At 43.2% G+C, this 14886-nt stretch overlaps 1 protein-coding gene across 1 annotated transcript in view; it reads right to left on the reverse strand.

Annotated features, from left to right (window-relative positions):
* The window catches only part of NTNG1 (netrin G1), a 280181-nt gene extending 265800 nt beyond the window's left edge, over positions 1-14381 (reverse strand). Inside the window, exon 1 of the mRNA XM_066625538.1 lies at positions 14136-14381. Coding sequence (XP_066481635.1) covers positions 14136-14381 — 246 coding nt within the window. The remainder of the gene's footprint in view (positions 1-14135) is intronic.
* Positions 14382-14886: the final 505 nt, after the last annotated feature.

The raw sequence follows: 14886 nt of genomic DNA on the forward strand, positions 1-14886 counted from the left end.
TGGAAACCAAAATATGAAGATTGTTTGAAATTCTAGTTTGAAGGGCAAGTGCTAATCACAGTTTGCCACACTAGGCTAAGCAGAAAATCATGGTTTGCTTGTTGCATACCAGAAAGAATGAGAGGGAATCAGAGTTTTAGCTCAACTCCATTCCTCCCCCCCCCTCCTGCTGCTATAGTCCTGCTCCAGAAATGAGTACGCTGTATTCAGCAGAGCAGCTGATTGGGAGACTTCAGAGGGGACAGGATTATATCCCCTTACCTCTCTAAAAACCTTCCACTTCACAATGAACCTCCTTGAACCTGAACCAACTCTTTCCCTGGCACAAGTCCAAGGAGAAAAAGGAAGCTGCAGAAGAGGAGGATAGGATCTGGTGTGAGCCATCACTGCCAGATCTACCCCCTCCCACGGTCTCCCTGCCCCCGTTCCTTCCCCCTCCCCACTTGATTTCATCCCCTCCTTGCCGCTGCCTTACCTGCTCTGGTGGGTCCAGGCAAGTCCAGGAACAGACTGGAAGCACTGCCTCCTCCTCTGGTAGCACTCTCAAAATGGTTGCCGACAGAGCATGGTGTACTATATTGGCAGAAATTTTACAACAGTGGAACTCTGTTTTGCTGTCATAAATGGCTGCATTCTACAGCCCAACCCTGGGTAGGGAGGGAGAGGAGATGGTCCTTAAAATCTTGCTAATGTAGCTCCAAACTATGGTTCAGCATGGAGTATGAACAAGGCCAGAGTAATTTAGCTTTCCTTTTCAGTTTGGACAAGAGATACATCTTATATCTGTGTATACTTTATGCATCTTCTGTATGAGTGAGCTTTTCCATTTGCAATACTCTTTGTTTACTTTTGCACCAATGTACCGGTTCACAGAGCCTCCATCTTTTAAGCAGAGGATGAGAAATTCTGGGTCCTCCTTGCGCTGAGGCCCAGTGCCAACTAACACTGCCTCAGCGCCAGCGGTATACACGTAACGCTGGCAGGAAAGTGCTTTACGGACTGGAATGGGCCTTTATACAGCCTACACCTGGAAAAACTGCTGCAGGAGGAAAAAACCTACTGCTTCTGATCTGCGAGTTGGGCTCCTGCCCCCTGCACATTATGCCAATAAGCAGAGGTGTGAAGCGTGCACTCTTTTCCCTCTCCCTTACCTTAACATGAATCCCAGGGTGAAGGGAAGAGAGAAGGAGAACATGTCACAATGACTTGCTGAATCAGACCAATGATTCAATCGGCTTGTCCACACTGACTGACTGAGGCTCTCTGGGGTTCCAGGGAAAGGTCTCTCACAACCCTACCTGGAGATTCCAGCCATTGAAAAAAGAAAAAAAGGGGGGGGGAAAGCTAAACTTCTCTATGCAAAAGAAGCTAAACATAGAAGCTCCCCTGCTAAATAGGAAACACTCTAAACAGCCATTTTCAATCACAATGCCATGGCACACTGGTGTGCCACAAATGGTCCCCAGGTGTGCCGTGGGAATTTGGGAGAGGGTCATTTATCAGTAGGACCATTGGGGGATGTGAGCTCCCACAGACAGCACAGTGTGCCTTGTCAACTGTCAAAAAGCTGATGGTGTGCCTTGACCATTTTAGTGCCTTGCCAGTGTGCCATGAGATGAAAAAGGTTGAAAATAACTGCTCTAAAAGGTGCTTCTTTGCCCACTTAGCAGGGTTAGGTATGAGTGTATTTGTGAGTATAATCTGGACCATGCTCATTGCGGGCTTTTTTTCCCCCCCACCCACACTTTAGACGTAGGCCCCAATCCTTTCTGGGAGGATATCCCCAATCCTACTGCCGGAACTCATGTTCTGGTAGCAAAAGGCCCTTTGTAGTGGGGCAAGAGCCAGGCTGCTGTCACGTGCCTCGGAGCTGCTGTTGCTAACAGGCAGTAGCTCTGAGAGGCTCCACAGGTAGGGGTGAGCTGGGGCACAGGGGACAGATCCAGGGATGGCACTGGCAGGTGCCAGGATCCCAATCTCTCTTTTTCAATCTGTCTACGCCCTTTTTGCTCCTCAGACCTATGCCAGTTATATACCTGGCATAGGTCTGAGAAGACCCATAGGTCATCAGGTGACCTATGGAGAGCCAAGGGGAAAAATTCTTCTCCCAAACCTCCTGACAGCTCCGTTCCCCTCCCCCCACATTATTCAGTGTACACCTCCTTGGCGCAGCTGCATGTTATAGCATGCCAGGGGATCAGATTGGGATGACGATTACAGTAGGTATTCATGCATGTCTCTACATGGAGGCGCACTTCAAAAGCCATTTCTGCCCAACGCTGCATATACGCAACATTGCATATTCGCAATCAACTGTGTACACCTGTGGGTTGGGCAGAAATGCATTAAAATGCAAGGCAGAGAGCACCCACATGAGGATATGCTGATATCCATGTGGGTGCATATCTGATTCAAACCCAAAGTTTCTGAATTGGCAAGTGAAAGGCACATGGATCTTAGCTGGATAGACGTGGACATCTGGAAAAACCAGGTAACAACCACAGGTGCTGCCCTCCCCCCCTTGTGGTTTTTCTTCTGCTGCAATCTCGTCCTTACTGAAATGTATAGATCTGCTCTCAGATATTAAATTTCTTATTTGCTTAGGAATCTGCAGAACTGGGGCTTTGGAATACTCCCTACAGCCCATAACTAAGCGAGCACATGAGTAAAAGAAGGAGATTAATAACCCAAATTTCAGAAAACTATTCTCTTCATAGGGCATACATGTTATTAAAATTCATTCAAAGGCTACTCTCTATAATTACATTCACACTGTCAGGACTTAAATATCAAGACAGTGTCACTGCCAAGTGACTGTTCCCATGTGGATTTATTAAATTCTAGAGACAAAAAAGCTCTAAAGCTATAACCTTAAGAAATGATATGTTTATGGATATTTCTGCCGTGGGATACTGCTGAACCTTTGGCTCTTAAGAGACTAACATTTTTATATCCCAAGTCTTCTTTATCTTACTCCACTAGATAAAGCATCCAGAATTACTGCAAATTTTTCAGAGTAAAATATTACATGACGATCAGAAACTTATGTTCATATAGCCAAACCATCTGGTTAGTAAATTGATTTATTTAGGAGAAATAAGAGTTCCCCCCCCCCTTTCTTCTGGAATTTCACATATACATGAAACGACAGAGGGCTAGAAAGATTAATGTGACCAAGCAACAGTAGAGGCAATGAATCTTATCCTTTGCTCACCTTGCTAGACAGTGAAATAAGCCCTCATTGGCTAAGGGCCATACAAGCACAGAAGTGGGTTTCTGTGTAACTGCCCCTGCTAGCTGTGGACTCTCTGCGCAAACAGGCACTGACTATGGCTTCTCACTGGTCCATTTGCAGAAGCTTGGGCACACAGTTAGAAAAACAGGCAAAAGATGTGTTCTCAGAAAACATGACTGATACAGGGCCCAATCCTATCCAATTTTGTAGTGCCAGTGCTGCTGTGGCATTGGTGTATGCGCTGCTTCCTTTGTTGGGGAGGCAGTCACAGAGGCCTCCTCAAGATACAGGAACATTTGTTCCCTTACTTGGGGCTGCACTGTGGCTGCACTGATGCTGGAAAGTTGGATAGGATTGGGCCCACAGTCCTTAAAAAAAGAAATTATTAATGTGCAAAAAAAAACCCAAACCCACTGTATCGGAGAAAAAGACACTATTTTTGTTAGTTTAAAATCCAATAGTTAAATATAGCAACTCCTACTGATCAACCAAGAAAATAGCTTCAATCAGGATGGCCAGCTACTGAATTTTCAGAGGCCATTCTGGTCCACAACTAGTCCAGAAGCCAGAATGGTCCTTATGGATGGCCGCTCTATAATAAGGATGGTATCATCTAGCCATAAAGGTATAAAACTCATGGATGGGGACTATGGGACTGCCATTTGTTCTATCTGCCATTTCAATGCCGAAGGCAAAGTACAACATGGAAAATAGTGCTCCTCAGTTCAGGTGGGTCAATGCAGGTAAGTGGCGGCCAGTAAGGTCTTTTCTGTCTCTACCAAACCTCCACTGGTGCCCAGTTAACTCCTTCTCCTTCACAAAAGTAATATGATAAGGGAATGGGATCTTTGCATGGGGTGGGGCTTAGGATTCTGCTTGTTTTTGTTCACAAATATTATCCAAGAAAATACACCACATAATTTTTGAAGTGAGCTAATGGAGCTTTCCCCAATTATATCTAGCTGGTGGGTTGCCACCTACTCATTCAAGACTTAATAACAAAAAGTCAAGTATTACTAGCTCATGTATGGCCAGATTAGGTTGCCCTAAGTTCAGGCCAGTAGTGTTGCCAGCACTGAGGTTAAGTGCCATTCCCTGTCACATGATACCCCTTCCTACATGATACCCCCTACATGATACACATGATATTCACCATGCTGATAAGTGGCAGCCTAGGTCAGCCGGCACCTGCCGCATAGGCACTAAGTGTGGCAGCTGGAAACAGCAATTTTGGGGGCAGCAATATACAACTGTTCAGACACAAAGGCAGGGGGAGGGCCCTTCTGCTATCAAACACAGCACAAGTCTTCACTTGGCAGGGCTAAGGCAGCGCACCCATCACCAGGGCACAGCAGCCAGGGCAGACTACCCTTCCTCCTGCTTGCTACACTACAGGTTCAGGTTATTTACCTATAGAAGCTGAATGAATGGATTTAAGTTCCATGATTTAAAAAAGTGCTTCCCTAGCATCTGTTTCTATTTTTGAAAAAGCCATTTTATTATACACAACTGCCATAAGATTTCAGCAGTATGGTGTCCTGGTAGCATATTTGTTTATAAAATCCTTATTTCAGTCAAAAACGTGTTTACACGTTCCAAAGAAAAATGTCTCTTTAACGACATTTTTTTCTCTTTAAAAACAACAACAACAAACAAATGCAAACCTTGCTTTTAGAGAACGTACTTTTACAGTCAAAATCACTGTGACATAAGCCTGTTTATAATTTAGAAATATGCTTTCAGGCAGGTTAATGAATGACAGTCAAATCGGTTTTCCTGGAATGTAGGTGCTTAATTTTGATTTCAGAAAAAATATGCAGTATTCATGTCTTGTTCCCTTCAGGATTCAAAAGAAACAAGCACCCCACCACAAGTCCCCATTTAAATTTATGAATGTTGGGAGGATTTATATTCCTTTAATGTAACTAAAAACGATGTCATTTCAACAGCGTATAAAAACTACAATCCAAGCATTCTACGAGAACATCGACGATATTTGTCATTAGTTTTATTATTACTAAATTGCAGTCCGTGTTCTAGCTGAGTTAAGAGGAATAAAATCTGAAAGGCAGTAGCTCAGGACCTTTTCATTGGGAACAGATGCATTTCCCTTGAAATGCATTCAGATTCAGCCCCACAGGAGTAGGACTCAGTCACTGTGAGCCCCACCCCGTCCCTTTCTCATCCCAAGCTCCCCAGTCCCTCACAATATAAATGGAAAACAATGTAGGGGCACCACTGAACTCACCACCAGTGTCCTGGTTCATAAATGTACCTGTCCAGCACTCCAGTTAGAGGAGCAGCATGCATACTCTCTCCCCACCCTGCGCATATCAACATGTAGAAAATGATGGTGCTCACCTGATTTATGTTATCTATCCCACTGCAAGCTTCCACATACAGTGGACAACGATGTTTAGGTTTTGTTTCCTGACAATCTAAAATGGAATTCAGTGCTTCATTTTAGTTCTTTTCGAGTCTGCCTTTCATGTTATAGTTCCTAGACTGAAGTTTCTTTTCTATCCATTAAAAAGTACAAATGATCTGAATAACAACACAGATAAGTTACAGACAAATTAGCCAACAAATGGTGAAAAGCTACCACTCCCCCCTCCAATCCCAGATTTCAGGCCTTGCCTCAGAGCAAACACTATCATCTAACAGCCTCACTGTAAATTAAGGCTGCAATTCTATCTACACTTACCTGGGAGTAACTGTGTCAACTAGAATGGGACTTACTTCTGAATAGAGATGCATAGGCTTGAGACCTCAGTTTCTGAGTGAGGTGCACCCACCCCTACACTTGTGTGTGTGAACACATCCATGTTCATCCCCATGTGCAAATTCCCTGGAACCCTAACCCAGAGACCCATGACAGCGGAAGTAAAATGCAAAAATCTGCAATAAATCATAAGTTCTTGCTCACTTGTAGGCTGCGAAGAAATGTGAAACAAATACAATTTTCTGACAGTGGTGGAGGAAACCAGGTTGACCAGGTTGTTCTTCCCACTTGCTCCAGTAGGCAGGTCTATGCAAATCAGGTCTGCCTACAACATCCTTATTCTAAACTTACAGGGCATAAAACCGATTGTGCAGAATGGCACAAATTTGTAACCTTTAACAAGAATGAGAGTGATTAGAGTGTGTAAACCCCATGAACAAGTTTATACACTTATCACTCCAGGGTTTTCTAGGTATGGAGGGACATTAGGGTCATCTATGTACCTGTCATCACATACAGAACATCATATGTTCAAGAGACAGTTCACACTCATAGGTGCGTGTCTGCCTGACTAATATAATTCATCTTCCTAAAGAGGGTGGAAAGAATACTGATTAAGCTTTTACATGTTTGATCCATGTCACGTTGTACCCCACATGGTGGGAACCATGTACAGGCATGCTTCCTGTATCCATGGGGGTTCAGTTCTGGAACCCCCCCCCCCAGTTATGTAAAACTGTGGATACAGTGAATGCTTGCCCCCCATCCTCTGGAGGCATTGGGAGCTCCACTACCCTCTCCTCCAGAGAGTCCTCTAAGCCTAGCAGAGACTGCAGATGTCCATCTTCAGCTTCTACTGTGCTTGGACTGAGCCTTAGAGCTTAAAAACGTTACTTCCATTTTCTTCTTATAAGGCATTGGGAGGCCCGAGAAACTACGAGAAGTGACTTTAAGCTTTAAGGCTCAGTCCGAGCCCAACAGAGGCCACAGACAGACATCCACAGAGGCAAGGGGACCCTCCAATGGCAAGGGTTTAGAGGACCCTCCAGAAACTCCCCTCACCTCTGGAGGGGGGGGGGCGGGGGGCTGTGAACCCAATCCACAGGAATCCACAGATACAGATAAGGGAGGGCCCTGTATTGTCCCATCATCCACAGAGGATCCCCAGGTTCCTAAGCCTATCTACTCAGAGGTAAATCCAACTGACTTAGACTTACTTCCAGGTAAGAAGATCTAAGATTGAAGCCCAATCCTACAACCCCCTGCCACACTATAACATTCAGCCACAGACTGTGCATTGCATGCTATAGTGGGAGGAGTGACCAGAAGGCCAACAAGAGGTAAGTAAAAACCTCTGTAGGCCTTTTGGCCTCCTATGGGTCTCTTCGGACCCATACCAGCTATACAGCTGCTGTATGTCTGAGGAGAAGAAGGAGGTGGGGTAGGATCCAGTATGCATTTCTGCAACCAAGATCCACCCCTCCAGTCCACTCCTCACCTAAATGTCCCCATGGTCCACCCTTGCCACCACCTTACTTAGGTTGGCAAAGCATCTGGGTGAGCCTGGTGTGCGCGCAGTCCCACCAGGCATTTCCACCAGCTGCTCCATTGTTCGCGAATGTGCCGTGGCTTTCATGCCACTACAACAGGTCCTATGTCAGTAGTTACCAGATCCACAACTGAAGGACCATGATAGAACTGAGCCGGAAGTCTGGGAACCAGCCCTCTTAAAACAGCATCATTTTCTCTGATTAATTTCTACACCATCTCTTCTAATACTCAAGGTGGCTTAAAAAAAACCCAAAGAAGACTAAAACCGCGCTCATAAAAAATATAATCCTAATGAATCAGCCACAACCACAGCCTGAAACAATACTTAGGGGTCTCATAACCTTCATTCATAAAAGCACAGAAAACTATTTACTAGCATCATGTTTAACCACATTTTTTTAAATGGGAAAAAAGGAACAGCTCACCCTTTGAAACAAAAATTCATAAGGATAATGGAAGGTAGGCAATGTCAACTGGTTATTTTCCTCCTCGTGATAAATTACCAGCTAGCAACCTTCCCAAATTGATTTCTTCTTGATATTGCTGCCGCAGTGCTGTATTGATTTGTTGTCCTTCAGTATACATGCATATTTTATTAGGGTATTTCCAAATGAAACCCCATTTTCATTTCACATTTTGCCTTATAAACTAGTCTGATGAATGGAATCTGATGGTTTAATTATTTCAGTAAACATAATCATGGCACTACTAACTACACCAGAGAGTCCTTTATTTTCCTAATTTTTCCCCGTAATGTGAGCCTACTTGTAATGAAAGCTACGCTGTACTAATGATGCTGAAAATCCCCAAGGAAAACATTTAAGGTCCAACTCATAACATTAGGCCAGAATTACAAGCACAGAAGACTTTTTAATAATCTTTGTTTCTTAATTTAGTTTTGATTGGCGATGAAATCCATAGTGGCACTCAACGGCTCGCTTTTCCGCTGCCATCAGCACTTCTGCTCCATAAATTGTACAAACGGACACGACTTCCTCCGTCTGTAGACTCCTTCAAAGCTTCTATATAACCTCTCCAGAAAGACATCAGCTGCAGACTGCCGATAATTCCAGGATAATGTTACCATTTTTAAGCCCACTTAGATGTTGCGCTGGGCAGAGACAGCCAAGTCTGCCTAAGCACTCTGAGCAAATCTCTTTCAGATGCCACCATTCTGGCTCTCAAAAACTTCACCTTATTGTAAGCTGGAAATTAAACCTGGTTACTTGTAAGGAGCACTGCAAACCTTCTGCTTCCCTCTGTCAATTAGCATCCCACAATCATTTTTGCATAGCGCTAGCTCGCCCTTTGAACCATTAGCCATCCAAAGTACTAAGCACTGGCCCCAACAAAGTAAGACTGAAAGCTACATCTGCCCATGCGTATTTATTTGAAGTATTTATACTCTGCCTTTCTTATCCATCACTGGATGCTCAAGGCAGCAAACAATTAAAAAGCAATGACACCATTTAAAAAGAGCAAATAGACAGGTAAACCAGCAGATAGCATACTCTTTGGTGGATACCACTTTCTGAAAGACACAAAGAAGGTCCAGTTGTTGGAAAAAATCAGTGGTTTCACCTATTTTCGTATTCATACTCTTATATTCATCTGATGGAACTTATCTGGACCCATTTACAGGGTCAGGAATGAACATAACCATGCATATATCCTGTCTCATGGCTCATATCCAGGATATGCATATATCCTGTCTCACAGCTCCAGCCCATGACTTTAGTCTGCTAGTGTGACAGAAGAAAAGTTTTGTGAAACACATGTTCATGACCTGTAGGCTGAAGACCAGAGACTTGCCAGAATCTGAGTCTAGGGAAGATGTTGAGGCAGGAGATATTCAGGATAGAGTGACCTCCTAATTTAGGAATAGTTTGGGGAGACAGGGCCAAGAGCCAAGAGCTTTCATAAGAGGGGCTGTACTTAATTTGCTTACGTAAGCTGTTGTACTAAGGATATTTAAATCTCACTTGGTTGGGTGGAGTTTTGAGTCGCTCCAGGACTGCATGGAAACAATATTCTGTTTGTAACATCTATAATAAAAGGTAAAAACTCCAGGGAGTTTCCTGCCTTTGAATTTTAACCAACAAGCAATCAGAGCAAGAACCCAATTTCTTTCTTTCACTCTTAACACACCATGCCTCCGCCAACTGTACAGATACAAGCCCCTAAACAAGGATGCTCACAAAATGATCCCCATCCAATTTCTCCTATTTTCGCAGCAGCACTTTCTGTATTTTACAGACCTGTTTGCAGTTCGCTGAAGCTGTCTTCATTTTGCCCCCTTAGATTACCAGTGCAGGTGAGCACAAGTATGCATTGCTTAAAACAGAGTAATCTTAATGCACACGACAGGCAAGAGATTCCTTTCTCAACTGAGATCTAAGTGGAGCTCAACTATGCACTTGTGAAATCACAGTACCATAACAGAATCTTGATACAATAATGTGATTACAACAAGATTTGTCTATGCCCAGTTTTTAATAAATGCACATTTGTATTTTTTCTGCATTAGTAACTTGTAAGGGGGGGGGGGTAAATCACCTAAAATTATCCTATATACAGTGATTTACCAGCACTGACTAGCTTTAAACATTAAAAACGTGTGTTGACAATGGGATTTTTTGGGAAATGTTTGCTTGTTTTCTGAAAAACCGACATAAGGGTCAACTGGAGACATGAAGCTACCTGATATTCTGCAGCACATGCACACTCCAGTGTGTGTACAACACTCCATCAGCACAGTGTATGAACATTTCTGATGAATATAGCTGTGTCCTAGACTTTTATTGGTGAAACTGGGGAGCCATGGTGGCTCTGTGCCCAAGAAACTTCTTGAGAATTTATATCAGCAGACAAGAAAGTGGTTGACTGATGGACTACATGCAAGTCCCGTCCCCATGCTGATCTCTCTCTTCTCCCAACAACTCCCCTATCTTCATTTCCAAACACTGGGAGCTCGGTCAAAGTAGAGCTCCCAGAGATTGGAATTGCAAGGGAGCAGAAAGAAGAGAGATGTAGCCAATCCTGGACCTAGCAAACACACATGGAATCTCTCATCTCTACCATTATTCCTACACAGGTTACATGCTTTGCATTCTTGACAGTATTTTACTCAGTGTTTTATGCATACTCCTTTATTACTACAAAAACAGGATTAACAATTTAAACACACAGGGTAGTCTTGCAGCTAAATCCACAAAAGCTACTAATCCATGATGTTTTGTATGAAGCCCACACATATCTATTTTAGTCACATGTAAACTTAACAAAACAAACCACCAACATGCATCCAAGCTTTTTCAGGGTCATCTGCAGTCACCTCTTAGCTGGCATAGATGTCTGGGCATACAGTTTACAAACTGAGATAGATATCATCTTTACTTCGTCCTGTCTGGAGGTCTCTGTAGTCCTTTCAAAGCTCATTTGCAATCTTTCAGAAATGAATTATTTTGATGTCATCTTTAAATACAAATCAAAACAACCACCAATGGCCATAATTTGAACATCACATTTACTAGAAACAGCTTTATTAACTTTTGATGAACCTATGGGAAGAGTGAAAGAATGCAGAATGCAATACATTTTTATTACATTCTAGTTATCTCTCACCACTAACTTATAAGTCATGCACAATATCTTTATATTCTTTGAAACTTCCATTTCTAAAGACAAAGATCTAACAAAAAATTTCACTAGCCAAAGGAAAAAAATCCCCGAGTACATAAGTCATGTATCTAATTAATCTGTGATTCTAAATACAATACAACGAATTTAGAACAATCTTGCAAAACCAGGTTCATCTTCCATTCTCACTATGAAGATATTGCTAGAAATAGAGCAGTTCACAATCAAATGTTTCAGAAAGCAGACCATGCACCAATTTACAACAGCAAGTGGTAACACACATATCCCATCCACTTCACAGGGAGTAGGTTTGGAAAAGCTACTTTATATTTCATAAGCAAATGCTGGGATCTAAGCAGCGATGTCACTACGGTTGGCATCACCCAGTGCAGTAGGCCAGAACGTCACCCCCACGATGGACCTCCTCCCATGCAATGAGCATGGGCATGGCGATACACCATTGTCCCACCTCTGCAGATTTTTTGGATAGAATGTTTGAAAGAATAGAGATATTTCAACACGATTTATTTCTTTGCATTCCTCATGAAATTATGCATCAAAATATATATAATATGATGATATTATTTGAAAATACCAAGATTTTAAAAATTTTGGCTAATAGTGGTGTCATCTTCCCTCCTGTGTGTACCACCCAGTGTGGCCCACACCCCCTTAGCGACCCCACTGGATCTAAGTACAAGATGTCTCAGACCTACACTGCTCTTTTTCAGGTATTATGGGCACAGTCCACTAGGATGTTCCCCTGTGGAAATCTCAATGGAATCAATAGGAGCTGTGCATAGGAGTGCCCTTGCACTATTCTTACTCATTCAATGCAGTTATGTCCAATCTGAGCTATCCTATTGCAGGCATACGAATTGACACAGAATTTACATATCTGACATCTATGAGCAATCAAGTAACCTTAACATCAAGGCATTCAGTTACTGATGTCACTTCATCATATACTTTGCCTCTTTCCCCAGATTCATCTGAGTGTTCTATGGTCCACTTCTGAACTAAACTTGTGTACAAAATCCAAGTCCACACTGCAAACACATCCCCAGTCTGATATTCATAGCCGGTCTGCATAGTCTAGATCAAGGGTGTTCAAAAATTTTGGCAGGAGGGCCACATCATCACTCTGACACTGTATCAGGGGCTGGGAAAGAAAGAATTAATTTACAATTTAATATTTGAATAAATTTACATAAATGAATACCGTATTTTTCGCTCCATAAGATGCACTTCCCCCCCCCCGAAAAAGTGGGGGGGGGAAGTGCGTGCGTCTTATGGAGCGAATACTGGGGGCAGGGTCTGCACTGGGGACAAGGTCCTCATTTGCACAGGCACCACGGGGGGGGGACAGGCGGAGAACAAAGGGGGCAAGGTCCGCACCGGGGGCAAGGTCCTCATTTGCACAGGCGCCACAGGGGGAGGGCAGGCTTACTTTAAAAGTAAGTTTTCCTCCTCTAAAAACTAGGTGCATCTTATGGTCAGGTGCGTCTTATGGAGCGAAAAATACAGTATATTAGAGATGGCACTTATATGAATGAATGAAGGTCTTGGAATAGCTCAAGGCCTATAAAAGGCCTTGCACAAAGCAAGGCCAGCCTTTCCTTCACTACCACTGCTGCATCACAGATATGAATCAGCAAGTAGTGGAGGGAGCCCTCGTCCCACAGCTCAGATGAGAGGTTGAACAGTTGTCCTCATGCTGAGAGCAGTTGCTTCGGGCCAGCACGGGCTCCAGCAAGTCTCTGAGGGCCTGATTGGGGGCCTCTGAGGGCCGCAAGTGGCCCCTGGGCCGGGGTTTGGGCACCCCTGGTCTAGATGCATGCAATTATTTGCAAGAATGAGGAAGGTGTACTAGGGTGTACTATACCTTCTAAGAACTAGTCTGCATTAAATTTGAGAGTTTGCTATCAGTTCGTGAGAAATCACGGAACAAGCACAGAAACTCAGACTTGATCAAAAAGAGAAAATGATCAAAAAGAACAGAAGTTACCTATACTTTTGAGCCTTTAAGTCTCATCATCTTCTGACCCTCGCTCTCAGAAACCAGAACAACTCTTGGGATGCGAGGTGATAGGCCAAACACGGAAGTCATGCCAGCATTTTTGTTCACCACTGATCTACATCAACAGAAGGTTATTCATCTCATTCCAAAGATGTCACTCTCAGAATTAAAGAGGTCTGCTTTAGGATCCATTACAGGGAAAACAGTACTTATAAAAGCAGGTACTGAATACTTCTAGAAATATAAACCAACACTACTTTTAAAGCAGTTCTGAAAATATGATTGACAGATGTGTTCGTACACTTTTCTGGGAATTTGCGACCTTATAAGAGCGAATATATTCACATATGACATTGGCACAGTAAATAATTTCAAGGATGGTTTTGCCCATCTTATGATGCTGTTAACACCTAAACCCACTTAAAAAATCAACTCCACAAACTTTGTTTACACCATTTCTCCAAACAAAGTTTAGAACCTAGGTTTAGAACCTAGGCAGATTTCCATCCAAAATGATGCATTTTTGGAAGAATTCACATTTCATTTAGGGCCCACTCTTTTCCAACTTTCCAGTGCCAATGCAGCCACAATGCAGCCCTAAGGTAAAGGAACAAACATTCCAATACCTTGATGAGGCCTCCATGACAGCTCCTTCCCTGCAGGATGCAGTACATGCCCCATTGGCACAGTGGCATCGGCGCTGGAAAGTTGGATAGGATTGGCTCTTAAACCAGTAAAACTTCCACCACTGAATTATTTCCCACTCTCCAGCTTAAAAAGCTCTATTGCTTTTCGCCAGAAGCTTTTCAGACCTATGGCACCAGCTGTGCAGTCGTGCACAGTCATGACCTACAGTCACGCAGCTTCTGCCGTGATCTTTGTTCCAGAAGCCTGAAACTTAGATATTCACTATGTCTTGCGAAAGAAGCTATACTCTCATACAGCAGCTTAACATCCATTCACCTTACCATTCCACAGAAGGTCTCCGGTGGATTTCCACATGTTATATTAGGTGGATCCAAGCTTACTTTCACATACTTCATCATATCTATGGCTTCTGGTTGACAAGCCGAGTAATCCCAAAATTTCCCTTCATCTGTGTAAATCTGGGTCTTGCATACATCATAATGCCCCCACACGGAAGGATAGTGCTGCATCACTGAAGACACAGTAACCCAAAGGGCATGGAGCGACAAGAATCTTGAAAAATACATCTCTAAATCCTTTAGAGGTGCTTCAATAATTATAACCAGTAGAGATCTAAGTGCAGTCAATATTATACATATATGTACACGCAAGGGGCGTTACTGTAAAACTTGTTCCAGACCAGAAAGGAGTAAGATTACGGTGGACACTTTTTAAAGTTGGAAACTTTGGTGGAAGCCTAGCATATTGAAAGAGATGTAGTTCGAAGCAACAATCTGAAGTTATGTCCCTTGTCTCAAAATATGTCTATCACAGCTTTTTATCATGTATGTAAATAATGTCCACAAGCCGATGATAATTCAGCAAAGTTGCCGGTCCTCCACTGTACTGTCAATAATCCTGAGTGATCCTTCCCTTTCCCGGTTCATGAGGAATGGCCAGCCAAGCTGATAAATCAGTCAGTAGAGCAAAATGATGAGCGTCTACAGCCCCACGTCGCTTTGCCATCAATCATTCTTTTCTTCTGGCACCAGCACCCTTTTAGAAACAATAAAAGAAAGAGTTATTGTCCAA

The sequence above is a fragment of the Tiliqua scincoides genome, chromosome 4 (assembly GCF_035046505.1).
Source record: "Tiliqua scincoides isolate rTilSci1 chromosome 4, rTilSci1.hap2, whole genome shotgun sequence".
Lineage (NCBI taxonomy): Eukaryota > Metazoa > Chordata > Lepidosauria > Squamata > Scincidae > Tiliqua > Tiliqua scincoides.